Source organism: Lates calcarifer, linkage group LG6, assembly GCF_001640805.2.
Source record: "Lates calcarifer isolate ASB-BC8 linkage group LG6, TLL_Latcal_v3, whole genome shotgun sequence".
Classification (NCBI taxonomy): Eukaryota; Metazoa; Chordata; class Actinopteri; family Centropomidae; genus Lates; species Lates calcarifer.
In genome coordinates, this window is record NC_066838.1 from 12582362 (window position 1) to 12608809 (window position 26448).

Genomic DNA, 26448 nt, shown 5'->3' on the forward strand with positions numbered 1-26448 from the left:
AGTCAGTCTAGACAAAAATATTACATAAACCTGTAGGATCTCTGGGCTGTTGCCTGCTTTGTTTGTGTGTCACCCCAACTTTATCAAGTCCAATACTAAGTTGCAGAGTATCTCTTGAACTATAATCACAATAGTCACATTTTGTTTTGGCTCCCAGAAGCAACCAGAGTCTCTTATCAGGACTTCAGGCAGTTATTTCTCCCCAAGTCTTATTTCTTGCTGTCGTCACTCTCACAAACTCCTCAGCATTAAAATGTGGAAAAGATGTATCTTTATTGCATGAAACAACATACACCATAATGTCTTGCATTCCCCAGATTGTCTCTGAGCCAGATGTAGAGTTCAAGCCTTTTTCTGGAAACATGGTACAAAGTGCATGGGTCAGCATCATGTTAAATCATGTGACACAGTGGAAAGGAAACAGTATTAACACTGCATACAGCACAGCACGTATGAAACACAGCCTGCTACTGGATCAGCTCGACTCTGAAGGACAGTTTCCATTTGGGTGATGTAATGTCAAACATAATGATGGGTTCCTGAGACCAAAATAACATGAATAATATAGTATCTGTTTTGTTTATTGACTAATGTGTGAATTGACACATTGTTTGAGTTCAGGATCCTTCATTCTATTTTCAGTTGTGGCTGTTCTTCTTAGGGCCAATTTCATGTGTAGAAGTGACAAAATGAGCCACAAAATGACACATTTTCTCACAAAGTCCATTATTTTGTTGCTTTGTCTTAATTGGAAACAATTAAGCTGCAGCGGATTCAAACAGTTTCCTGTCACATTAGAGCCACATGCATTGTGTTTGCCTGCCTGTAACTGTCCACTGCAGGTGGTTACAGGACCTGATGTATATTTAGTAGAGCTGTGTGACTGAGTGGTGGAGGGTGTCAGCGGGAGGGGGGCTCTGGGCAGGATTAGGAACAGCAGTCTATAAAGCCTGTGCATTCACATGTTCCTCCCTTGAGAAGTAGAGGGTGAAGGAAGAGCAGCCACTCTGTTCTCTCTCCTTTTCTTCTCCCTTCGCCGCGCCTACCTGCCTGGTTCCTCCCGCAGCATGTCCAAGAACCTCCACCCAACCATGGACCCCACAAAAATGGGGGTCGGACGGTCCATTGCCGTGCTGACGTCAGGAGGAGACGCCCAAGGTAAGCAGGAGGATGAGGCTCCATTATCTTAATCGCTGCTTTATTTTTAAACTGTTGAATCACAAAAAGAGCATCAGCAAAACGGGGAAAAGCTGTCCAACAGCATCTTCCCTGCTGATGTGTCTACGAGCACAACACTGAATCCCAACCAGCTGTAAGGACGCTGGTCTCTCTATCTCAGGGGTGCCAGAAAAGTGTCGTGTTAATGCACTGATTGCATGACGCTCTAAGTTCAGGAGCCAAAGAATAGAAAGGGCAAGCAACATTTTCCAAGATGTTAAAGTAGCACAGTTGAAGGCCAGCTGTCAGAGGATGATGGATGTTTGGCTGTGAGTCCTAATTGAAGTCATGTAAGTGATAAGAATTATGTCTTGGATTCACAACACCACCAGTTGTCAGTCTTTACAAATGACAGACAAAGCCCATAAACTCTCACAGTTAGCTACGATTGTGTAACAGGTCTTTACAAATTCTTTATATCAGTTGTACAAGTAGTTTTCCTTTGTCAAACTTAAATGTTGACATTAAGCCTTAACAGACAATTACGCCATCAACTCTCCTTGAAGCTCAACCAGGCGATGCCTCATATTCCTCCGTGATCTTTCCTTCCAAACCTGACTCTTACCCTTTGTGTAGAGCCTTTATCCGCCCCTTATCCCCCTCGTGCGTTCCCTTATTTTGCGCCTTTGGAGCTAATTTTAGTGGCAGTGACCTTTTTCTGGTATGGAGGAGAGAAACGCCCCCCGAATCCACAGCTGCTGTCTGGTGAAACAAGAGCTCCAAGAGCTGCCAGCCTACCACAACACAACCACACACCGTGGCCTTTAGTGCACCGGACATCCAGGGGTTAGATGGTACACAAGACATACTGTACAGTCCCGTAATCCTCAGCTCCAGTCCTTCCCCCTGTGGGTATTTTTGTCTCATCTGCTGCCAATGTACAAGTCAAGTCACATAAAGGTTAAGATGAGTTTAAAAAGTCTTCTGACACCTGACACTGACATCGTCTTGTAATGTGTGTGAATTAAATCAGTCATCACAGGTCGTGTTGCTTGTGTGTCTCAGGTATGAACGCTGCTGTGAGAGCCACAGTCAGAGTTGGTCTTTACACTGGAGCTAAAGTCTACTTTGTTCATGAGGTACGGGCTGCACACAGGCTTCAATGCACTGACATCATAATATTGCAAAATAAATACAAGATGGACACTCGTAAGCCTCTGAGGGATTTTGTATATTAAACAGTGTATGTTATGGTGTGCTGCAGGGTTACCAGGGCCTGGTGGATGGAGGGGAAAACATTCGCCCCGCCACATGGGAGAGTGTGTCCATGATGCTTCAGCTGGTGAGTGATGTTCAGCCCGGTAAACAAACACAGAACCACACAACACAACCTAACCACACAGGCCACATGTCGTATTGTTGCCTCTGTGTGTCTGTTTGTTTGTTTATTTGTCAGCAGGATTCTCAAAAAGTATTGAACCCATTTGTATAGACTTTGGTGGAGGGATAGGGCATTTTGGCATTGTGTCATTAAAGAGTCAGTTCATGCAAATTAGAAACAAAACAAAACAAAACAACAGACTCACTTTACATCACAGGTTTCTAACTGTGCATATAGTTTTTATTTCTTTCCTGAGACACCACTGAGGTCCAACTGTGCTCACTGGCATACTGTTACAAAATAGAAGCATTATCACAATACTCCCCATCTTTTATTTATTTTTCAAAGTCCCTTCCCTTCCACAAGAAATGTAATAATGTTAACAGTTGTACCTCTCACACAGCACATAGTGTAGTTAAATAATTACATCTTATGCCTCTAACCATGTTTTCTTGACCTTGATGGAAACCATTATGAGGTCAAGGACAGATGTGAAGGAAAACTCATAAGAACCATGGCGCTAAGAGAAACTGACTGAACCTTAAGAAAAGAAGAACTGAAGCTCCTTTTCTAAGCAGAATTTTTTCAGCTTTTATCATGGCTGCCATTTAGATATTTAATTTCACTTGGTTAGCCCTCCGAGGCAGAATAGACTGTTCAACAGCAGCTTTGGTCTTGTTACGATAAAACATATTGTTGTTAAAGTTTTGAAACTAAATTTTTCAGTGCTGCCACAAACAACATTCCACTCACCTCCATTGTGTTGGGGTTGGCAGCAGAAATCTCAGAGGACGATATCTCAAATCGTGTCCAAATAAAATGAAAGTGTCTTCCTGGCTGGACATGACAAGTGGTTAATGAGAGGATCTATGTTTTCATAATTTGGGTAAACTGACCCTTTAACCTTTAGAGCACTTACTGTGAGTCAAGATGCTTCTTCCAAGTGTCACAGGCTCTGATAACATGAGGAACTGTTTTTTGAGTGATGATATTAGACGGCTGACCTGACCCTGTGACTGAAGGATGATGGATATGCAATAATACCGTAAAGCTCGTGATTCACATTTCTTTCTCTCGTCTCTGTTGTCTAAATAAAGCGGCTTGGTAGTGGAAACGACATGACATTCTGAGAGTCATGAAGTGTGTGACAGTGAGTGATGGAGTGGGCACAGGCCATCACAAATTTCTATGATATCACCTTTAAAGTGCCTACCCCATTTATTCACTTCAAGGCATCTTAATGGGTCTAATTCCATATAAAGCTTCTCTGCACATTTCTCCATAGATATTAATATGTAAGGGGTAATATTGGATAACTGTTATGGAAAACATGGTGGGATTAAATGTCAGTAATCACAATTATGACATTTTTCTTCTTTCACAGCTAGATAATCTTCCTGTATCAGTAACTATGTTAAAAATAATGCTTCTTCTTTTCACGTGTCAGGGAGGCACTGTTATCGGCAGCGCCCGCTGCAAGGACTTCAGGACCAGGGAGGGTCGTATGAAGGCAGCCCAGAACCTGGTGAAGCTGGGCATCACCAACCTGTGTGTGATCGGAGGTGATGGCAGTCTGACTGGAGCCAACCAGTTCAGGACTGAGTGGAGCGGACTGCTGGTTGACCTGGTCCGAGCTGGTAAAGACACAAACGTCTCAGTTGTGAGAATAATAATGAGTCCTGAGTGAAATCCTCCGCCTTATCCCCTCAGCTGTGTCTGTCAACATCTCTGTCTGAGCTTCTCTTCTGATCCATCACTGACAGATAGATTGGAGGAACAAAGCGTCAGACAATTCAATACAGGACCCTCACAGGACCCTTATAACACTATTAATGACATTTTCAACAATAACTCTCCATCATCAAAATCTTAAGGATCATAACTTTAACAAAGATTTATTTATAGATCACAAATCACCAATTTGCCTCAAGGGGCTTTCCACCACGGTATCCTAAGTCATGTTGTGTATTCTATACAACACTTACCCTTCTAAGGAAAAACTGTCTGCCTTGTGATCCTGAAGGACACCTGGTATTTACTCTCTCAGTCAGAGGTTTGGTATCTTTTGTGAGCTTAGGGTTTGTGTTATGACCTTGGTTCCTATAGCAACTGCCATTGGGGGACTGGGTTAGCTTGACTTTATCAGTGTCAGACAATGAAGTGTGGCTTTTGGGAGCTACTTGCATGTAACCTGTGGAAACACTGCCTACTACTACCTGAAGACCTAAAGAAGAAAAAAAAAAGTTTCACACTGAGTACAGAAAAGAAAGGGAAAAAAGAAAAGAGAAAAACTGTTCTAACAAAGGAAGTAGTGTTACTCACACTGATCAACACACGAAGGACTCTACAACTATGAAATTATGATTATAGATACAGTATTTTTCATTACCAATGAAACATCTGAGCCTCTTTTTTAATTTTCTGTAGGTAAGATCACAGAAGAAGAAGCCAAGAAATCTTCCCACCTGAACATTGTCGGCATGGTCGGCTCCATTGATAATGACTTCTGCGGCACAGACATGACCATCGGCACCGACTCTGCCCTGCACCGCATCATCGAGGTGGTCGACGCCATCACCACAACAGCACAGAGGTCAGAGTATAACCTGCCCCACCACGTACGCAGTGGATGGAGAAAATGTATGTTATTTAAGGTTAGGTCATAGAAACAGAAAAGAACAGTAAACAGAGAGGAAAACATCGAAGTGCGAAGCAATCCATCAAATATCTGATGCAAAATAAAACAATGTAACAACAGGGAAGAAAGAGTCAAATTTATGGTCTGTGTGCGATTGTACATGCAGAATATGCAGATGTTCAAATGTATATTATTAAAAGGATAAATTTGCTTTTAAAATATCATCCAAAATAGGGCATATTAATTACAGTTAACTCCTTTCTTACTTTAAAAATATGTTCATCCACAGCCACCAGAGGACGTTCATCCTGGAGGTGATGGGCAGACACTGTGGGTCAGTGCCTTGTGTGTTTGGTATATCTGTGTGTGTTGTATACTGACAGGGAGACATCTTTGTGTGTATGTAGTAAACATACAAAAATTGACAACAAATGCCAAATAAAATTCACAGTAATTCAACCATGAATGGATACAGCTGGTACATGGGTTTACATTGGCTGCAGGTACCTGGCCCTGGTGACGGCTCTGGCCTGTGGTGCCGACTGGGTGTTTATTCCAGAGATGCCGCCAGATGACGGCTGGGAGGACCACTTGTGCAGGAGACTGACAAACGTATGTGTTGGCCAACAATGTCACATTACACGTGTTAAATAAGAGTGCACAAATGTATTTTTATTTCCTTTGATTATTTTTCTCAGCAAAGGGCCCGAGGTTCTCGTCTGAATGTGATCATTGTAGCTGAAGGTGCGATGTCCAGAGAAGGCAAACCGATCACGTCTGACCAGATCAAAAAGGCAAGTCCTTCCTCATGACATCAGTGAGGGATGATAGTACAAGTAGCACAGACAGGATGACATACTAATATATTTGTTTGTTTATTTTTCCTCAGCTGGTGACCGACAGGCTCGGCTTCGATACTCGCACCACAGTTCTTGGACACGTGCAGAGAGGTGGCACGCCCTCCGCCTTCGACAGAATCCTGGTGAGTATTGAAGGTGAAACGTCAGATATAAATGAAATCTCTGACTCTGCTACTCCTCACACATACACCTGATGATCTGAGTGCATGTGTTTGTGTGTGTGTGTGTGTCATCCAGGGCAGCAGGATGGGTGTGGAGGCAGTGATGGCACTGATGGAGGCCACCCCAGACACTCCTGCCTGCGTGGTCAGCCTGTCCGGAAACCAGGCAGTCAGACTGCCGCTCATGGAGTGTGTGCAAGTGGTACGTCGAAATGTTTTCACCCCAGTGCAAATACACCAGAGTTCACTCACTGTACTTTCTTCATGTGTTGCTGTATTTGATGTGGAGGATATATGCAGTAAGTGATTGCTCCATCTTTCTCCCTCTCACACTCTCTGTCACTCTCTTTCCTTTTCAGACCAAAGATGTGACCGCTGCCATGGCTGAGGGCAGATTTGAAGATGCCATCAAGCTCAGGGGAAAGTAAGTATCTTCCTCTTTAGTATAATAACAATAAACAATTCAACTAATCCACCAAACTTTGTTTTTGAGTGATGCACCACGGAGCCTGGAGAGTGCCAGGGGAATAATTACAGACTTTTACCATGTTTATTTGTAATAAATTAATAGATTGCAGTGTGCCACCTACAATTTACTTGCATATTGTTAGTACTATGAAACTGGCTCCATATTAGCACAGTCTCAATGCGGTGAACAAGGAAAACATGCAGGTTACAGAGAAAACACAGAGCAAATCAATGAAACACAGAAAAGCAAAAATGAAATAATAAAAAGAATTAGTGTTATAACTGATTTATTCTTAATTCTGCTGAGAACAACCAGTGCTCAGTTGTATTTATGATTTGCAGGAGTTTTGAGAACAACTGGAACACATACAAACTGCTGGCTCACATCAACCCCCCAGATGTTAAGGTAAGGACTGTCCATTTCCCAAACCAAACTCTTAATACTATTAGTAAAGATTATTTTTTAATGTAAAGAGGAATTAATACTCGCCCAGTGTCAGCTTGGATTGGCTCCAGCCCCGCTGTGACCTTCAAGGATAATCGGTATAGATAATGGATCGATGGATAAAAAGGAATTAATGAGTTAAATGTTTGCACCAACACCTTCTTCTCCTTCTTCTCCTTTCCTTACTGCCAGAGTAACATCAATGTGGCCATCATGAACATTGGTGCTCCCTGTGCTGGTATGAACGCAGCGGTCCGTGCAGCAGTCAGGATGGGCATCATCCAGGGTCACACCATGCTGGCTGTCCATGACGGCTTTGACGGTCTGGCTCAAGGACAGGTAACTGTAGATTTCCCACTTTTGTTAGGATTTGATAGTGTTTCTAAGATTAGTTAAAATTATAAAAAATTATGTTCTGTCATCTTGAGCCAAGGAATCCGGGAAAAAAAATCTTATATTCACACCTCATGGTTCAAAGGTTGTGAACCCAAATCCCAAAGTTCTTGGCCACATGGCCACATGGCCTGCAGCTACCAGATTCCACTGAAGACATAGAGATCCACTGAGATATACACATAACTAAGTAAACATACAGTGCTCTCATACATTGATAATAAGCCTTTGCTCAGCTCAAACAAACCTCTGTACTCTGGTCAAGTCATAAAATAATAACACAGTATGTATACGCACAGTATAAATTGTAAACCAAACTTATTTGTCTGCAGTTCCCACGGGTTGTGAATGTCTTACTTTTTGGTTTTTAACATTTTCTTTCACTGCAGATTGAGCCCATTACCTGGACTACAGTTAGTGGCTGGACTGGAAAGGGAGGTTCAGTGTTGGGCACCAAGAGGTAAAACATTAGTTGATATTCTTTTTTTCCTCAGTGGCAGTGCTTTATTGTAAATAAAAACTTTTGTCATAAGATTACAAAGCTTTTCACTGTGTTATTTGCCTTTGTTTAATAAAGAACTCTGCCAGCTAAAATGTTGGAGGAAATCAGCCAGAACATCGCCAAGTTCAACATCCATGCCTTGGTGATCATTGGTGGATTTGAGGTAAAACGTGACGGCCATTCCTCTTTGTTAAAACCAGAAGTCACGTGTTAATGTTGGCTGACCTTTCTCCCAGCTTAAATGATGAATTCACCAATGACATGAAAAACAAATGAATCTTCCTTTTCTTCCCCTGCTGCAGGCCTATGTGGGAGGCCTGGAGCTGGTTCAGGCCAGAGAGAAATATGAGGAGATGTGCATTCCCATGGTGGTGATCCCTGCCACTGTCTCCAACAACGTCCCTGGCTCCGACTTCAGCATCGGCGCTGACACTGCCCTCAACACCATCACCTCTGTCAGTGCCGTAACAGCAGATACACACACATATATAAAACAGTCAGGAACTAAACATATCTCTGGTTTGTTTCTCTGCAGACCTGTGACAGGATCAAGCAGTCTGCAGCAGGGACCAAGCGCCGAGTGTTCATCGTTGAGACTATGGGTGGATACTGTGGCTACCTGGCCACCATGGCCGGTCTGGCTGCCGGTGCCGACGCTGCTTACATCTTTGAGGAAAAATTCAATATTAAAGACCTGGAGGTGAGCTAGTCATGTGAGAGCAGTACCTGCTTGGCCAGTCTTCACTTTGTAGGTTACAATATCAAAAAAGTTATTGAATGCCTTTAAGTCTTAAGCCACAGAAACTTTTAAAACAAAGTTGTGAGTGTGTGATCTGTGGATTTGGCCTACAGGTGAATGTAGGGCATCTTCTGGAGAAGATGAAGACAACAGTGAAGAGAGGTTTGATTCTCAGGTGAGTTGAAGCTCGTATGAGTATGAGCTGCACTGGAAAAACACGATAAGCTAACTACATAGTTGGTCAAACCTGAGAATTTACACCAGAATTTGACTTTTTATCATCTTACCATAAAAATTATTATACTAGAATAAAAAAGTAAAAACCAAACTGCAGTGACTTCACTCTAGCTAGTTAAGGCTAGCTGGTGAAATGGCCTTAGCTAAAGCTAATTTACAAACTTTTTCCTGTTATCTTGAATTGAAAAAATAGATATTATGATGCTTCGAAATATCAATTGTAATTGATATTTTATATCACAGATATAACACAATAGCTAAATCTTAAGTCATTAACAGAGATAGGACAAAACAGCAGATAAACTAGTCCTGCTAAATGCTAATTAGCCTAGTTAGCTGGGTAGCAGTAACTCTAAAGGCATTCACATGATTTGATATACAGCCACTAAAAATGTATTTACCAAACTAGCACTTAGTTCAAATGTACAAATTTCAAACCCTATTTTCTCTACTTCACTAGTTCTGTCTTTACTGCTCTGTGACTTTGTTTAACAGAATAGTGTTCAAACCAGTCGTCTGGGTAAAGGCTTACTTCTGTGAGGACAGTGTGTGCGTTTAAAATCAGTTAACACACATATTTTAAGCCACTAAATTAATTTAACTGCTTTAGCTTCAGGGTCCTGGTATTGCTCATGCTGTCTCACTGTCACACTGTCATGACTTACTGGGAAACTTGAACAGAGCAGAGCCATCACCAATGTTATTAGTAACACCTGTGCTTTCCCTGCTATGATGAGTCAAAATGTCTACTGAGAAAAACAACCGTTACTTTGTGAGCATATAAATAAACTATGAGTTCATATATACCTAGATAACAGTACTATAATCTGTCACTGTTCATTTCAACAACAGGAATGAAAATTCAAACGCCAACTACACAACTGACTTCATCTTCAACCTGTATTCAGAGGAGGGCAAAGGCATCTTCGACTGCCGTAAGAATGTTCTGGGACACATGCAGCAGGTCTGTTCATGTTCACGTGACGTAAAGTGTGAAAACCACCCCAAATAAAAACTAACTGATTTTTCCTGTATTGCTCATAAACCTGTCGGCCCTCTGTCGTCTACAGGGTGGAACTCCAACACCCTTTGACAGAAACTTTGGCACAAAAATGGGAGCAAAGTCTGTTCTGTGGCTGACTGAGAAACTCAAGGAATGCTACAGACACGGTATGTTGACATAAAATCAAATACTATTGCTGGTATTGCTGCATATGTTTATGATATATAATAATACCAATAGGCGGCAGTGCAGTGTATCTAAGGAGATTTATTCAAGTACCTGTACCTACAATTTTGAGGTACTCCTGCCTTGAGCTTTTCCATTATATGCATCTTATGCTGTACCTAAACTCTAAACTAAATCCTACTTGCGCATTAATGCATCAGTAACAATCCAATAATGTATGATAATATAACCTTCACAGAGGACATTTTTTACTGAATATCAAGTACTTTTGGTGCTTGAAGTACTTTAATTTTCATTATGGTATTGCCACTGAACACTTGTTCCACCACCTCCAGCCAAGAATTATCAGTACTCTGTGGTCTTAGTGGTTGACAGGAATGAGCTTTGCACAGCATGTTAACTGAACTGTTTCACTTTCTGTGTCCTTTAGGTCGTATCTTCGCCAACACACCAGACTCTGCCTGCGTGCTGGGCATGAGAAAGAGGGCGCTCACCTTCCAGCCGCTCGCTGAACTGAAGGAAGACACTGATTTTGAGTAAGATGCGTGTTTTCCATGTGACATACTGCACTACACGTGTGATAGTGAATGGTGACTTTGACTGACTGCCCTGATCTGCTGCAGGCACCGCATCCCAAAGACACAGTGGTGGCTGAAGATAAGACCCATCATGAAGATCCTGGCCAAGTACAACATCAAACTAGACACATCCGAACACGCCGACATGGAGCATGTGATCAAGAAGAGGAGTCCTCTTGGGAAGTAGACTCAGTCTACAGGGACAGAGCAGAGCAGTTTTTCTGTTCTATTACAAAGTGTTTTTTCTTGTCCAACTACCTGTCCTCATGCCTTGGTTAAAGAGCTACTGTCTTACTCTTTGTTATTGTGAATGTGATAAGTGCTTTCTTGTTGAATTTAGTGTTTTGTGGTACTGCCAGCTCTCAAAAATGTTCAGTGAATCAATTTTGCAGAAGATGCAAGATTTCAAGAAACAGATTAATCAAAAAATAAATAAATATATATATATATGTGTGTGTGTGTGTGTGTGTGTGTGTATAGTCCTGAGAAATGACTGCATATCACTAGGAGGATCTTATTCTCAATGTTGTGTCGATATTAAAGTCACATCAACACATGTACAGTACACTGAAACCAGTCACTAAATTGCATGTCTGTGAAGACTCTGGAAGTGTCAAGTCAAAGGTAAATGGACTGGATCAAACACATCATGATGGCTGTGATTACAAATGAAATCCTCAGTCCCTGGATCATAATATGTACCATTTACAAAAACAAAATTCTGAAGGGAACATTGGACTGTGGAGCCTGATAATCCAATAAAACCTAGCTATTTACCAGTGGATTACTGTGTGATCTTTGATCAACCTTTTTAGGTAAATTTGAGTGTTTTCACTGGCTTATCACCTGTTCTTGATTGCATCTCAAGAAGGTGGGAAAAAGTGATTACATCACAGCTCTCCCTTTCTCTTGATGCCACACAAGAGGTCATAGACCATTCACTAAACCATCAAGATCACTAACATGGTAGCAGTGTATCAACTAAAACAGAAGAGAAAAAATGTTACTTCTGTTACTGGTACTATTGTTACTGCTGGGAACACAAAGAATGATTTTACATGTCCAGTATTGTGCAAAAGATTTAGGCACCTTAGATGTTTAGATTCTTACCCATCATCATTATCAGTGCCATCAGGGTGACCTCTGATCGGAGTCTTGAAGAGCTATCTTCAGCCTCAATGAGTCCTGCATCAGATGGCCTGGCCCCCACAGAGTCCTAATCTCAACGTCATGGAGTCAGTCTGAGATTATATAAAGAAACAGAAGACACTGAGACAAGGTCTCCAACAACTGACCTGCTGAGTACTTTGAAACACTGTGCACAAGTGTACAAAGGATAATTGGTGCTGTTTTAAAATATGAAATATTGATTAGATTTGGGCTTTTTCTGTTTACTTAACTTTGCATTATTTGATCAATAATAACTGTTAATGGCATTATTTTTGAAAGTATATTCTCTTTACTTTTAGTCACTACAACTTTTGCTCTGCATTGTAAATGTATTGCATGACACAACAGAGTATGTAAAAGGATTTTGGGCCTGCAGAGAGGGAAGTCCATGTTTGGAGGTGTATATTTTAATCTGGTTGCAGAAATATGGTTTGAATGTGAAAATTAAACAAAGGTTTGCGTCATCCTCCAGAAACAAATCATCAGTGCATTTTATAAGGTGTCGTAAACTCCTCTTTGTATGATCCAGCATTAGAAACGGACGGTTTTTCATTGTAAATACAACAATAAAACATACACGCATTAATCTGCATGAATGCACACTTTTGCTTTAAACACACGGGGGTGGTCCTCCGTTTGTAAATACTGGGATTAAGTACTTCACTGAAACATAAAATACTGCAGAAAACTACAGTGCGGGTCCGGAAAAGGAAAAGGAAATGGTTTCTGCAGAGGTCACCCAGAACTCGCGGTGGCAGCCGGGACGTCGGCGGACTGTGTGCCTGCGCTGAGGAGAGGTGCGTGTCCCCAGTGTCCGCTCCGGTCGCCCGGTTAGGAATGCGCCTCACGAACCCGGTGTGTTGTATAATATTTGGTGTAACGCCAGCGGAGACCGTGGTGTGAGAAGAGTCATGTTTTGGCATCGCTTGTACCATTAGTGTCTCGGCGTGCAGGTTTGATTCATTGAGCTAGCTGTCGCTCCGTTGATTCATAGCACGCTAGCTTGCTAGCCTCCGTCTGTAGCGTACCTGCTAGCCGGTTAGCTAGCTAGTAGCTAGTCTTGAGTTCGTTGCTGACCGATCCAGTCCGACAGGAGAGGACCAGACAGACTGCTGAACCCAGCCGGTGTTTCCAGAAAGAGGAGGTGGTGGTGGCAGGCGGGGGCCGGGAGAACGCGACGGGGTGGAAGTGAGTCAGGAGCGGCTGATGAGTTCAGACCAGAGCGGGGAGCCGCCGCTGCTGCAGGAGGAGGCTGATCCGGGACCGAAGACCGGTGGGAAGGACGAGGCTCCGCTGGGGAGCGAGGGAGGGTCAGGCGGCATGGTAAGTGAGGCCTTCTTTAGCTACTGAGCTAAGGCTAACTGGCTAACCTGCTGTTGCTCGGTGGAAACCTGTTAGCACAGTACGCCCCCCACCCCCTCTGATATTTATCAGCAGCTAAAATTAACCCAAACAAGACACGTTTTAAGACACCGAGTTTCAGCTTGGCGTTGACTTTAGGACTATTTGTGTTATCAATTTCTGACAGTGTTTAATTGCGAGGTGAGGTTGATTACCAAACAAAAACACAGCACATACGGCAGCACATAAATGACTACTAACTTACAGCCGGTATCGTTGCAGGCAGGTGATTTTACTCGGTCACCATCACCCACATCTCCACTGCAGCTCCTCCAGATACACGGCTAACGCTAGCTTAGCCACTGTAACCACCAAGCTCATTAAGTAGTTTGCTGAGTAATCATTAGCTTATAAGTTAAGTTATGACATAGCTGTAGAGGGACGACAGTGCTGTTTGGAGCGGACGAGTACAGATTGAGTTGTTTTCCATTTTATAAGTGATCGATGCTTCAGTTATTGGCCGAAGAAGATAACCGTTCATTCACTCTAATGTTATCCGTTAGCTAATCGCGCTGCTAGCTAACCTAGCTAGCGCAGTGACATGCGTTGCAAATACCTGGCCTGTGCGGCGCAGCGCAGTCAGCTGACATTACTTGGCTCGCCACGGCCTGTAACACAGAAGCATGCATTGTAACCATGTGTCAAGTTGCACTGCACATAAATGTTGGTGCTCTTTTGAATGACACTGGGGCCTAGCCATTTTCCAAATCCGTTCTTGTATACTTGGTGGAGAGAGGTGTCTTGGGGCATATTGTGCCTGGCAGCTGTTCTTGTCAGGCCCATTGCTTTTGCAGCAGAAGCGAGTGGATCTATTAGCAGGTGGATAGTGACAATGTCAAAAGAAGCAACTAGTAAATTTGACAGTTACTGGCCTTTCAGAGTTAGTGTACAGCTGTCATCCACTCCTCTTTGGATGAAAGTACAAATCCACAGTTAGTTCACATCAGTGTCTGTATGCCTTAATATGTACTGTATGTGGTCTATTCTTGGTCACAGATCTTTGCAGGGTCAGGATTTCTCCTGCCAGTCCACAGTCCCTTTTGATATGGAAGGAGTCAGAGCTGTTCCTTGAATAATGAGCAACTAATATATAAATATGCTCACGAAAGTTATTTTAAAGTAACATACTCTTAGCTTATGTTGGCTTGCTGTTTTACCTGGTCATGTCCACATTTTTTTTAGCTGCAGACTTTTTGGTTACACAAAGCTTTTATAATCATTCTCCTCCTTGAGGTTAACACACTGATAGCCTCTTTTGTTGACGGGGGGATCATGGGGCCCCTGTGTGGGGACATTTCATTGTACTTCTCTGGTTTCCAATTATATGCCATGGAAGCCCAGTGGTATGCAGGTGTTCCCGCTATCCTAACATTACACCAGGTGATTTCATTCAGTGCCCCTGCAGTATGAGGTTAAATTAATTAGGGAAATCAGCAGGTGTAGTGATGGCCGAAACCTGCATACTCTCAGCCCTCTGTGGTTCATTGTTGGTGACTGCAGCTTAATTCCTTGTTAAACTATGTCTGTTTTCTGTGTGTTTGTTGATGCTACTGTGATAGTGGACGTGCCATCGTACACAGTTTAACAGATGTAATGTTTACTTACAAAACAAAAGGTAAGATTGGATTCAGTTTCAGACAAGCTCAATACTTACGGGAGATAAATTTGTTTGATACATAAGCATTGCAGGGTCAAAACTAAATCTTTATTGTCCTAATTCTATGGCGAGATTAAAATACTTGCCTGTAAGCAATTAGATGTTTTACTGTTTATTTATTTTCCAAGTCCACTGCTTTAATTACATCAAGTTATCATGTTGCTCTCAGGCTTCCACCTTGATGGCCATAGTTTTTCAAAAGCCATTACATCTCACATGATAGCTATTAGGTTTATTTAATGCATTGAAGACACTCAGTGCTCACTGCTTCATGCAATGAGTAACTCAGTGTGTTTGTGTAGATAAACAAATGAGTCCTAGTGGTTTGACTGGATAATTACCAAACATACTAGATACTGTAGTACTGTACTGTTGCGGGTTTAAAATCTGTTCAGTCATCAACAAATATGTTTGAACAGCTCTGGTTTTTCAAAAATCTTCATTCATTCTGACTGAATTGTCCGGGAATTAAGGATGTAAGATGCCAAGCAGAGATGAGATGGCAAAACTGAGGTGAATCAGCAAGAATATTAAATACATGATACTCAATGTGGTGTAGGTCTGAATAGTAGATGCAGCACATTAGTCACATTCAGATCCATTCAAATATAAATGAGCTGTCAAACTATTATCTACATTGGCTTCCTCTGTTTGTTTAAAATGTTTGATTAAGCTAAAGTGCACACACAGTTCTGCTTTTAATGTTGATATGAATTGCACTCTTCTGATCCTGCTGTTTCTGCTTTGAAGGTCACCTCTAAGGGCGCTGGTTTGAACCCAAATGCCAAGGTGTGGCAGGAGATGCCTGTGGCCCCCAGCGAGGCTGTCACCAACAGCCCTCATTGGCCCCCCTCAGACATCAGTGAGGGTGAGCTTCACTTCCACCGGCCCATTTAAATATCCATCAAAAAAGTAATAATAGCTTCTGTTACAATTTACAGAGCTTTAAAGTTTGAAAAACAGTGTTTCTGTGCAACACTGGACATGTCCATTGATATAAATACAGGCCTTTTTTCAGGCTGACACCAGCTATACCAGTTATTCTCATGTTTTTAGTTTCAACACTTTCCTTGACAACATCTGTAAACATTTCATCTTTACTAACACAGTGCAATGGCCCTGTATGTATGGAGATAGATGAGGTGAAGCAGGCCTGAAAATTGGGCTGTCGGTTCTGAATGAAACTCTTCACCTTGTTCGCAGGTTATTCTGAGCCTTCGTCTGCTGGGTGCAAGCAGTACACTGTGGGATTCACAGCCCTGGATGACAGCGGCTCCACAGCAACAGCTGAGATAGCAGTAAATGGAATGGACCCTCCAGAGTTGGGCTTTTCCCCCTGCTGAGTCCACAACAGGGACCTCAGGTCAGTCACGTCACATCACATGCAGTCGTCTCCAAACACCAACTGTGACTGCAACTAAGGATTATTCTGGTTTTCAATGCATTTGTCCATTTTTTTTCAAATCTAAATAATAAAGATTGCATTGAATATGACATTTTACATGTGCTGGCAGCTTAAATACAACACTCTTCTGTGAGTATCACCTCACAAATCTGTTTTCCATTGCAGCACATACACCAGTCTCTAAATGCTAAAAAATGCTAAATGCTAAATGCTTCTGCTAAAGCCGAGTGTCTTTCACTTGTTTGATACTGATTAATCAACTTTTCACGTTTCTTGACACCAACATTTTGTCTTTTGGTCCCCAGTGGATTCCAAAGCTGAAGAACAGCCAATCTCCTCTGAGAATCTACGAGAGTCTCTAAAGAAAGAGCTGGAGTTTTATTTCTCTAGGTAAGAGACAAGCACTCAGAGCACCTTTATGCTGTAGAATTTGGAAAGTAGACACATTTTTTCCCAAGTCAAGAGAAGGCTGATCTACATTGATTTGTTGTTTTGTAATTTCTAGAGAAAACCTCTCGAAGGATTTGTACCTGATGTCCCAGATGGACAGTGACCAGTTTGTCCCCATTTGGACTATAGCTAGCATGGAGGGCATCAAGGTCCTCACCACTGACATGGACCTCATCCTGGATGTGTTGAGATGTAAGTGAAAGGTTTACAGATGCCACATGTCACAAATCAGGTGCATACATCTGTGGTGTGTCTAGATTTAAATACCCTGAATTTTACCCTCAGCCTCACCGATGGTACAAGTGGATGAGAAAGGAGAGAAGGTGCGTCCTAATCACAAGCGGTGCATTATCATCCTGAGGGAGGTCCCTGAAACCACACCTGTTGAGGTAAAGATCACTTGCCAATAAAAACTGAATGTGCTTGGAGTCATCTGATCGTCTTTGATGATTAGATCAAGTATGAGACCTTTGTTTGTTCTCTAATTCACAGGAAGTGGAGTCACTGTTCAAAAATGACAACTGTCCAAAGGTGATAAGTGTTGAGTTTGCACATAACAACAACTGGTACATCACATTCCAATCAGACACGGATGCTCAGCAGGTAACGTTCACCTTTCCCTCACACTGTCTGGAGTATTCAGTTGAAATGTTGCACCTTGAATTGCCTTGTGATTCTCTCTTACACTCCCCTAGGCGTACAAGTATTTGCGAGAGGAAGTAAAAACATTTCAGGGAAAACCCATCATGGTGAGTCAAATTAAAACTCTTGTGTCATTTTGGAAAAGCCTGTTTGAGACGTTGTCATTTTACACGTCCTCCTTTCCTGCTCACAGGCCAGGATAAAGGCCATCAACACGTTCTTTGCGAAGAATGGCTACCGTAGCATGGACAGCAGCCTGTACGCCCAGCAGTCCCAGAGCCAGTCCCAGTACAGCTCTCCGCTCTACATGCAGCACCTCTACCCCCAGCAGCAGTACCCAGTCTACGGCATCGTACCACCCACCTGGACGCCTTCGCCCACACCGTATTTTGAAACTCCTCTGGTGAGACACACTGCACTTCACACGGTTACGCAGCTGCACAAACCCACCTGTCATCGCGCCTCAGTTTAATACCTTCCCTTCCAGTTGCAGTTGATTTTGTCTTGTTTTGTGCATCATCAGCATTCAGTAGGTAAATCTCACAAAGAAGAACTCAACTTTGAAAGCCACATGTAACACACTGGCAGTGGTTGTCAGCTGGAGTCCCATTGCACTAACAAGAAACACCTGCATAATCACTTATTAGTCATCGCCAGAAATGCGTAGAGTGAATTCAAAAGAGTCCTTCCCTTCTTGCAGTTTGAATTGTCAGTAGACACAAACACATAATATTTTACATAACAACGAGCCAGTCAAAATATTCTGCATTTCTATAAAGCAGTTGTACATCCAGAGCAAACATATGGAACAAATAATGCTGCACATTTATTTTCAGGGTCTTGTGAATAAATGCACAGGATTTGTTAACACTGCCTTTTTTTCCCCTCGTGCAGGCACCATTTCCCAACAGTAGCTTTGTGAATGGATTTGCCTCTGCTGGACACTACAAAACCGGCTCCAGTTCTCTTAATATCACTCGGCCATTCAACAGAAACCGGTAAGGACTTCTTTTTCCCAGATGCCAGTTGTTAATTTGTGAGTTTATTATTTATTTATTTTTTTTTAAGTTTTGACTTAAATCCAAGTCTGCTATATACACTTATTCTAACTGGAATGTTTTACCACTTGTGTCATTGATTGCATGAAGTTAAAACAGTGAACATCAGATCATCTGCAGTAAAGTTTTGTCTAAAGAAAATGTAACCGCACCAGGGAACTGTTCTTCACTCCCTGTCTTCTTACTGTCCCCACAGTGTCCCCCTCTATTCAAGAAAGAATGTAATAAATGCCTTCAGGTACCACTGTTATACTGTACAATAAGCTTCATCGCTACCCTCATCTCTTACCATACTGCAGCAGCAAATGACTAAATCCATAACGGGGCCCATGCCTTCTGCCAGTCAGACTTTTACAGCCATTATCATTGTCATCACTGTGATAAATGTTTGTTGCCAGGTAATGGACATCCTGGAATTGTCGTGTCATTTGATAAATGTAGGCTTGCCTACTAAATGGCAGCAGCTGCTATTTGATTCTGAGCAATTGGCTTTTTCCAGTTGGCTTCAAAAAGATCCTCTCTGCATTTACATTATCTCATGTAACAGTTTCTCTCCATCACAACTAACCATCTATTTTATTTATTTATTTTTTTAAATTCCTCATTTTACCGCTGCTTTCTTTGTCCGTGATCGTATTACCATACGCCATGTGTTACATGCTATAACAAACAATTGCTGGCAGTTTGAAGCTGAGTCTAAGTCAGCTGTCGAGCTTTAATCTGTATGCTTCAGATCTTTTGCAAAGAGATGACAACTTTGCAAGTTTGTTTAAAGAGTGAAAAAGCAGCTTCACAAAGAAATATCTCACTGTACTCTTCCTGAATCAGACCCAGGGATGAGATCATGATGCGCATAGAGGGAAATCAGGGAGTGGAGTAACTGGCTTTGGTTCTCTCTTTCTCCTCTTTATCTTCTCCCTGTCCTTCATTTCTCTCTATCCTTCCCTTCCAAAGTCGGGTGCTTCCCTCGCCTCCCGATGAGCGTTGAGATTATGAGATCTGAGGGTCACAAAACTCATGAGATGATCAATCCAAGTGAATCACACTGACAATCAGTATCTGACTTTTCAGTTTTATTTGTGGTTCATTTAGACATTAGTAGCCTGTCTAGGTCTTAAATGGGTGTTGTCAGCTCTACTCATTTAGTTTATGATTGGTTGCAGATTGCCAAACACGCAGTTCAGTCTTTTGACATCAGGGTCTTCGCTGCTTCAACCAATCATGAGCCCAGATGTAGTCCAAAAGCCATGCATGTCTACACATTTACCCCGAGGACACAGCATGCTGTCCTTCCATTCCTCCAGCAAACTGTCTGGTTTGAATTGGTGCCGTCAGTGTTTCCTTTGAACTCGTTTAGCTGTTTCAGCCTCCATTATCTGAAAATTGTTGAGGGACCCCCAAAATATAGCAGGTACAGGCTTATTACAGTCTGTTCCAGTTACAGTCCCATAACCACTGTGATTATAGTGCAGTTTTCTCTATACAAACACAACCTCCACTGTGGTTACACATGTTATAGCCCATTAAACTGGATGTTGTCCCTTCATGAAGGTTATAATGTTCAGTTTGTGTAGAGAGGTGTTGACTCAACTTAGGGGTCATTTTGGAGGCTGCAGCTTGTGGTGCTGTTGAACTGTATTATATTATACTGACGGGTCTTTGTATTATTTTCTCCACCTCATTTATATCAATGAGGGTAAACTAAATAACAGAAACACCATTTCAATAAACATGTTGCCAAAAAAATGTATATATATATATATATATATATATACACATATATACATATATATATATATATGTGTGTGTTTTTTTGTTGTGTGTTTTTTTTTTTTTAAATTTTTAAAAGCTGCACCTTTTTAAAAATGTCAGGTGGTAATGGACAGTATTTGCATTTTTTAGTAAATGGGCTTCCATGTGAAACTACCAGAATGGTCAGTGTAACGCCTCCTGAACTTTATTCTTAAGTTCTTGAGGCCAAAATCTTCAAAAAGCTAAAAGGCTGTACAGGAAACACTGGTTGCCAGTATGTCTTAAGAGTTTTGTTATTGGCCTCGCTCATCTTCACCTGTCCCCCACCCAAACTGCAACAGAAACCATGTGAAGCCCCAGGTGAGGACGAGCGACGTGAACCCAGCGTCCATAACTCCTGTCGCCTTGGAGAGCCTGACTGGGCTGCGCAGCCCACAGCCTCCCGCCACCGTTGCTGCCGCCACTAACCCAGTCCAGACGGCCTCTGACCTGGGGACAGCGTTCTCTCATCTCTCCTCCTCCTCCTCCTCTTTGGACCCCAGTGACGACAGTGGCATGTCTGGACGTGGAAGGTGACCCTGTTTTGTCTGTTTCACTCACTGTCTGATTTGTACCAGGCTGTGACGAGACGGCCGCCGCTCGTGTGCTGCGATCTGATTTGTGACACTTGACGTAATGTTGAATCAGCACTGACAGGTAATTTAATTGCATTTCAGACGGAGCACAACCTACAGAGGAACACGGAGGAGGCGAGAAGACGAACGGATTGCGGTAAACAGCAGTTTCATCTTGTGCATTTAAAAAAAAAACAAAAAAAAACGTGTTGTGTTTACAGCACGAACTGTCTCGTGATCTTTCCTTGTTGGCTCTGTTTCCAATTTCCTTTTCCAGAGGCCTGTACCACTAGCAGAGGTCAAGGTTTCTCCACCCAAGTTTGACTTGGCCGCCACCAATTTCCCACCCCTTCCTGGCTGCGTGGTCAGCACACAGGGAGAGCCAGTGCTAGAAAACCGAATGTCAGATGTTGTACGTGGTCTGTACAGAGACAAGGTAAGAAACACAGACTGTAACAAATCTCTTGTATATACTGCACTGATTGCATTGCGGAGAGCAGGACTTCAGAGAAGATGTAATGTGCATGACTCCTTGCTTTTTATAGTCAGAACAAGCCAATAAAGAAGCCACTGTGAGTCAAGGTTCAGGCCAAGCCTCAGTCACAGACGAGACTGCGGCTGTCTCAAGTCCTGCCCTGGCAGCAGCAAAACCTGCTACACAACCACTTGGACCCTCGGCCCCCAGGTATGATTTTCTCAGTAGTTAGAGTGCAATTCAGGATATTTAGGAGTCACGTCTGTATTAAAGTCAAGGTATTAACTCAAATGTCTGAAACTGTTGCTCTGACAGTGTCACTCGTCAGGAGAAGAGGGTTGAACGGGCAGAGGTCCCAGCTCCAAGAGCGACCCCGCGCACACCTGTTCAGACTACTGTCAACCCCTCCACCTCCAACTCTTCTTCCTCCTCCTCCTCCTCTTCTTCCTTCTCCTCCTCCTCCTCCTCCACACAGCCTGTGCCTAGCTCCAGGCCTCAGCCCTCTGCTGCCTCCACGCCAGCGACACCCAGCACGCCGGCCCCTGCTACAGCCACTATTCCCGCCTCTGCACAGGTGAGGATGTAAAGATGGCAAACATTTGAGTACAGTCGTCCTCCTGATGATGAGATCTTTTGCGCATAGAGGGAAGTAAGGTAGTGGACTGACTGGCTTTGGTTCTCCTTCTCCTCTCTTTCACTCTCCTTCTGTGTGTCTGTCTCTTTTTTTTTTTCCCCCTCTCTACCCTTTCCCACCGCAAGTCCAGAACGTTCACTGCCGCCCCAATGAGCGTTAAGATTATGAGATCTGAGGGTTTCACAAAAATTAATGTGTAAATGGGATTGTTTGCAACATTTAAAAAAAAAAAAATTATGCTCTCTCTCTCTCTCTCTCCCAAACCCCCCCCCGCCTTGGTTCAGGAGCCACGTAAGCTCAGCTACGCAGAGGTGTGCCAACGGCCACCCAAGGACCCTCCCCCCGCGGCCCCAGCCCCAGCTCCCTCCGGCACAGCGCCAGGCCAGCCGTTGCGTGAGCTGCGTGTCAACAAGGCCGAGGAGCCAGGCTCCAGCGGCGGCCCCGGAGAGAAGCAAGAGAAAAGTCACGACAGGGAGGGGGGGTGGGAATGCAAGGAGAGCCGGCCGCCACGCGAACGTGACTCTCAAGGCTACTACCGCAGCAACGGCCCCAGAGGCACCGGGGGCCTCAAGTTCCGGGACCAGAGGCGCCCGCCTCCGGCCCGACGCAGCTCCCCCCAGGGAGGCTACAGGCACACTGGCAAAGAGCAGAATATCCCACCAGTATCGCCAAAGTAAAAACTTGATATGAATAGAAAAAAGATGTATGAATATATACATGGATATATATAATTATATAAAAATGAATAACATAAAAGCAACAACATTATGGTAGCCACCTTCCCCCCTGGGACTTGTCCAGTGAAAAGCTTTTAAAATGACAATAAGACCGGGACATCCAGGACTAATGGGCAAAATGACACCTGAAGAACTTTTGACGAGTGATTTGAAAAGGAAACAAAAATCTTGTTTTGGCCTCCGGCATTATGCTTAACAGAATTTAAGTGCGATTTACCTGGAGGTCATCTCGTTTATGCTCTGCTAAGAAGAGGTGGGATGCTGGGCTGTGTATATGGCCCTCTACCTTGTTTTTTTGTTTGTTTGTTTGTTTTTTTTTAATTTTAAAGAATAGATGTTGGTCTGCAAGAACAATATGCACTAAGAAGAAAAGAACATGCATATATGTCATGTACATATACAAAGATATCACTAACACGCAATGAGACATCAGATTTTTTTTTTCTCGTGTGCTTAGAGTTGCAAGTATGACTGAAGGGTTGACTGATGTCTGTATGCATTGATTGTTAAACAAAATGATTGAAGTGCTACAGTGTGCTGTTGCACTAATGTAATGAAATGGATGATTTTTTTTTTTTTTGATTTTTACATCAGAGATTCAGAATCATTGTCCTGAAAGTGGACAGTGTGGTCTTCTAATGTATATTAATGAAATGTGTTCTATGGTGGTATTTTGATCCTGGTTCATGATTGGCTTCAGCCATCAGATATCAGAATCCGTTGATGTACGCGCCGCAGTCAGATGTGTGGTTTTGTTTGAAGCCGAAATCCACTTTGGGGGGTGCTCACTGGCCTGTTAGCCACGGTGAATCCGCTAGCCTGGTCCAAAGTTTTTCATGTTAAGTTTTATCTTTGCTATCTATCTGAAATGTTTTGAGTGTTCCCACTCCATTGGGTTCAGATTATTGTCATGTTGATAATCAGTCAGGTTTTCTGTTTACATGTTTGTTTGGGTTGTAGGGTGACGTATTTCTTGAGAGAGAGAAAAAAAAACAAAAAAACAGAAGAGTAGGTTAACGGTAAGATTTGACTGTTCAGTGCACCTGATGGTTTAGGTGAGGTTTGGCTTTTCTACATCATCACAGGATATCCAGGTTAAGCTTATATCTGTGAATTGTTCTTAACAATGGCATAGTGTCAAAAATTAGACTGAGGAGTGCTGTTAGCTGAGGATGATAGCATAACATATGGCAGCCGAGTCGTGGGTATAAAGAGAATTGGAACATTTTTTTCACGTGCTATGTGCCAGCTGCCTACGATCATAGTGTGCTAGGATAAAGTTTTAATTTTTATTGACGAGGTCTGCTAAATAATGTAGTCTTTGGGGAAACTTTTGGCCCAGTGAAACTGGATTTTGAAGAAGCTGTAGAGGTGTAGTTGCCTATGCTATATTGTAATAACCCTTCACTAGAAATGTGTGTGGGAGAATGTAATTTGTTCTAGTTCTGAATTTACAGAGGGAGGCTTTTGACAGCAGGTATCCACCAGATTGTTTTGTGCTTTTAGGGTGAGTTTGCTGATTTGTTTTTGTTTTTTTTTTGTTTTTTTCTTCGTTTGTTTTTTTTTCTTTCCCTTTTTTAAAAATTTTTGAAAAAAACAAACAGGTTGACTTAGATTTTGAAGTTTGACTCACTGTATGTATTGCTTTTTAAATTTATTTATTTTAATTCTGATGCGCAACGCTTTTCTCCCAATCTTGGTAGGCTGGTTTCCCCAAAGTTGTGTGAAATCGCATTGGCAAAAATAAAATCACGCATATGACATTTATATACTGTTCAAGATGTCAGCTGAGAGAAAATACTTGATGCATTGGGTTTAGTAATGCAGTAAACGAGTAACCAATCACTGGGGCTGTTATTTCTTTTTCATTAATGAGTATGAGCAGCTAGTGATTTAGTATAATTAAATAAATGCACTAACTTGTTTTTAAAAAGAATCTTACTCATGAGTAATGTGAAATCATTTTAGAAGCATATGGTTGATGTTGACAGGCTTGCAAATACCTACAGGAATTGCTCCCCCTCCCTCCCCCCCTCCATATGTTTGGGTTATTTTCTGTTCATTTGGGTTGGGGTGGCAAAAGGAAAATATAGTAATGGATCAACCAAGTGTTTGAGACACAATCCTAGAACTGTATGAAATGTCACCAAAAATAAATTATTTTGATTTGGCTTTCCAGCGTCACATTTCTTTCTGCTATCTGGTGTTTTGTGCACATGACACATCAACAGCATCAAGTTGGATTCAAGTTGTCTCATCTTGAACGCCTGTACCAAACTGTCTTTTGTCTGCATCCTGTCAATGATGTGTGCTGCAAGCAGATAGATTATGCCAAAGAGTCTTACGAACAATAAGGTCGGTTACGGATGAAATAAAGTAAATATGTATCATTGGATTTCAGATTTGGCATTTGGGTTTGTTTGGGTTTCTTAAAGATGTGGGTACAGGCCAGGTTCTGGTCTCAGTTTTTTTTGGCCTGTTTAGTACTCTAACCCCAACACTGGCTGGTTGGAGCCTCACTGACAAATTAATACAAGGCTGCAGCCAATGATTATTTTCCATCATAAGTAAACTGCTTATTATTTTCTTGATAAATCCCTTTATTGTTTGATCTGTAAAATGTGAGAAGGTTAAGGGAAAAATGGCCATTACAATTTTACTAAGGCCCTATTTCATGTCTTTATTCTCTGACCAACACTCTTCAAAAGCTCAAAAATGTTCTGTTTGTTATCATAGCAAATTCTCACAACTGAGACGCATGGAGTCAGGAAATGTTTGGCATTTTTGGTTGAAAAATGAGAAATGAATCACTGGTTATCAAAATTGCTCCCTTTTTTTTTTTTTTTTTTTTTTTTTTACTGTCAACTGAGAAATGAATCACCTGCTTGTTTCAGCTCTAGGAAAAAAGAAAAAAAACCATTTGGGTCACAGAGTCAAAATCAGGGTACAAGTGGATAATGAAGGTCTGAAATTGAATGTGTGTCTAAGTTTACAAAAATTAAGCTTCAACATATTTTGATAATTGAGTAATTATTAAGGTCATGAGATTAAAAAAAAAAATCACTGGTTCCAGCTTCTGCTTCTCAAATGTGAGCACTTGCTTCTTTCATATGTGCCATGTATTCCTGTAAATTTAACATCTTTGGTTTTTGAACACTAGAAGCCTGTGATGGCCATTTTTCTTTTTTTTTCTGACATTTTGTGGAAATAATAAATAATGAATCTGCAAAATAATAAATAAATAAAAGCTGGTCACAAAAATAATCGTTACTGGCACCCCTTGTTACTTTCGTGCATGCCACAATGACTTTTCATGTTAATTCCTGAAATAATAGCTAACAGTGAATTAAAAATCAAGACAATAATCTATCTGACATGAATCGTTATTCACATTCCTTGTCTAACAGAAAACAGGCCTCGGTGCAACCTGTTTTCCTTGTTTATTCTTGGCTGTCAGACCTAAGCGTCCACAGCGGAATCTCTGGTAAAACTGTCAGTGTTTACAGTTTGTTTGCGGCTCGTTTAGCTTGGCTGTCCCTCAGAGGCTGCCTCTGCCGAGCCCGTCAGTCTTCTGTGATTTGTGAAGCCACTTGTCCGGTGTGTCTCTGCTGGTCCGCGGCTCTTAACATAGACATGAGCTGAAGGTATTCGTGGCATGCGGCGGATGCCTGTGGTGCTGCTGCCATTACGTTACATGCCTATAT

The 26448-nt window shown here is 42.2% G+C and overlaps 2 protein-coding genes and 1 long non-coding RNA gene across 3 annotated transcripts; 2 read left to right on the plus strand and 1 right to left on the minus strand.

Moving 5' to 3' along the window:
* The first annotated feature begins 959 nt into the window (after positions 1-959).
* Positions 960-11198, plus strand: pfkma (phosphofructokinase, muscle a). Its single transcript, XM_018666007.2, has 22 exons — positions 960-1158; positions 2224-2297; positions 2423-2500; positions 3987-4176; positions 4967-5132; positions 5467-5511; positions 5681-5789; positions 5876-5971; positions 6067-6159; positions 6275-6400; positions 6558-6622; positions 7009-7072; positions 7304-7450; positions 7894-7964; positions 8082-8169; positions 8309-8461; positions 8542-8706; positions 8859-8920; positions 9835-9946; positions 10053-10152; positions 10602-10707; positions 10795-11198. The coding sequence occupies exons 1-22, from the start codon at positions 1068-1070 to the stop codon at positions 10934-10936; spliced, it is 2343 nt and encodes a 780-aa protein (XP_018521523.1). The 5' UTR covers positions 960-1067; the 3' UTR covers positions 10937-11198.
* Positions 11199-11373: 175 nt separating this feature from the next.
* LOC108876478 (uncharacterized) lies at positions 11374-15719 on the minus strand. Its single transcript, XR_001959995.2, has 2 exons — positions 13526-15719; positions 11374-11990 (listed from the first exon to the last, which is right to left on the minus strand). It is a non-coding gene; the product is annotated as an uncharacterized LOC108876478 (long non-coding RNA).
* LOC108876475 (la-related protein 4) lies at positions 12546-26008 on the plus strand. Its single transcript, XM_018666006.2, is given in 18 exon segments — positions 12546-13242; positions 15728-15845; positions 16181-16311; positions 16313-16340; positions 16688-16772; positions 16888-17024; positions 17118-17221; positions 17325-17435; positions 17528-17581; positions 17668-17877; positions 18369-18472; positions 18729-18770; positions 20626-20856; positions 21001-21055; positions 21176-21334; positions 21444-21583; positions 21689-21947; positions 22292-26008. Coding segments are annotated over 18 exon segments (2478 nt in total). The 5' UTR covers positions 12546-13125; the 3' UTR covers positions 22685-26008.
* The last annotated feature ends 440 nt before the right edge of the window (positions 26009-26448 follow it).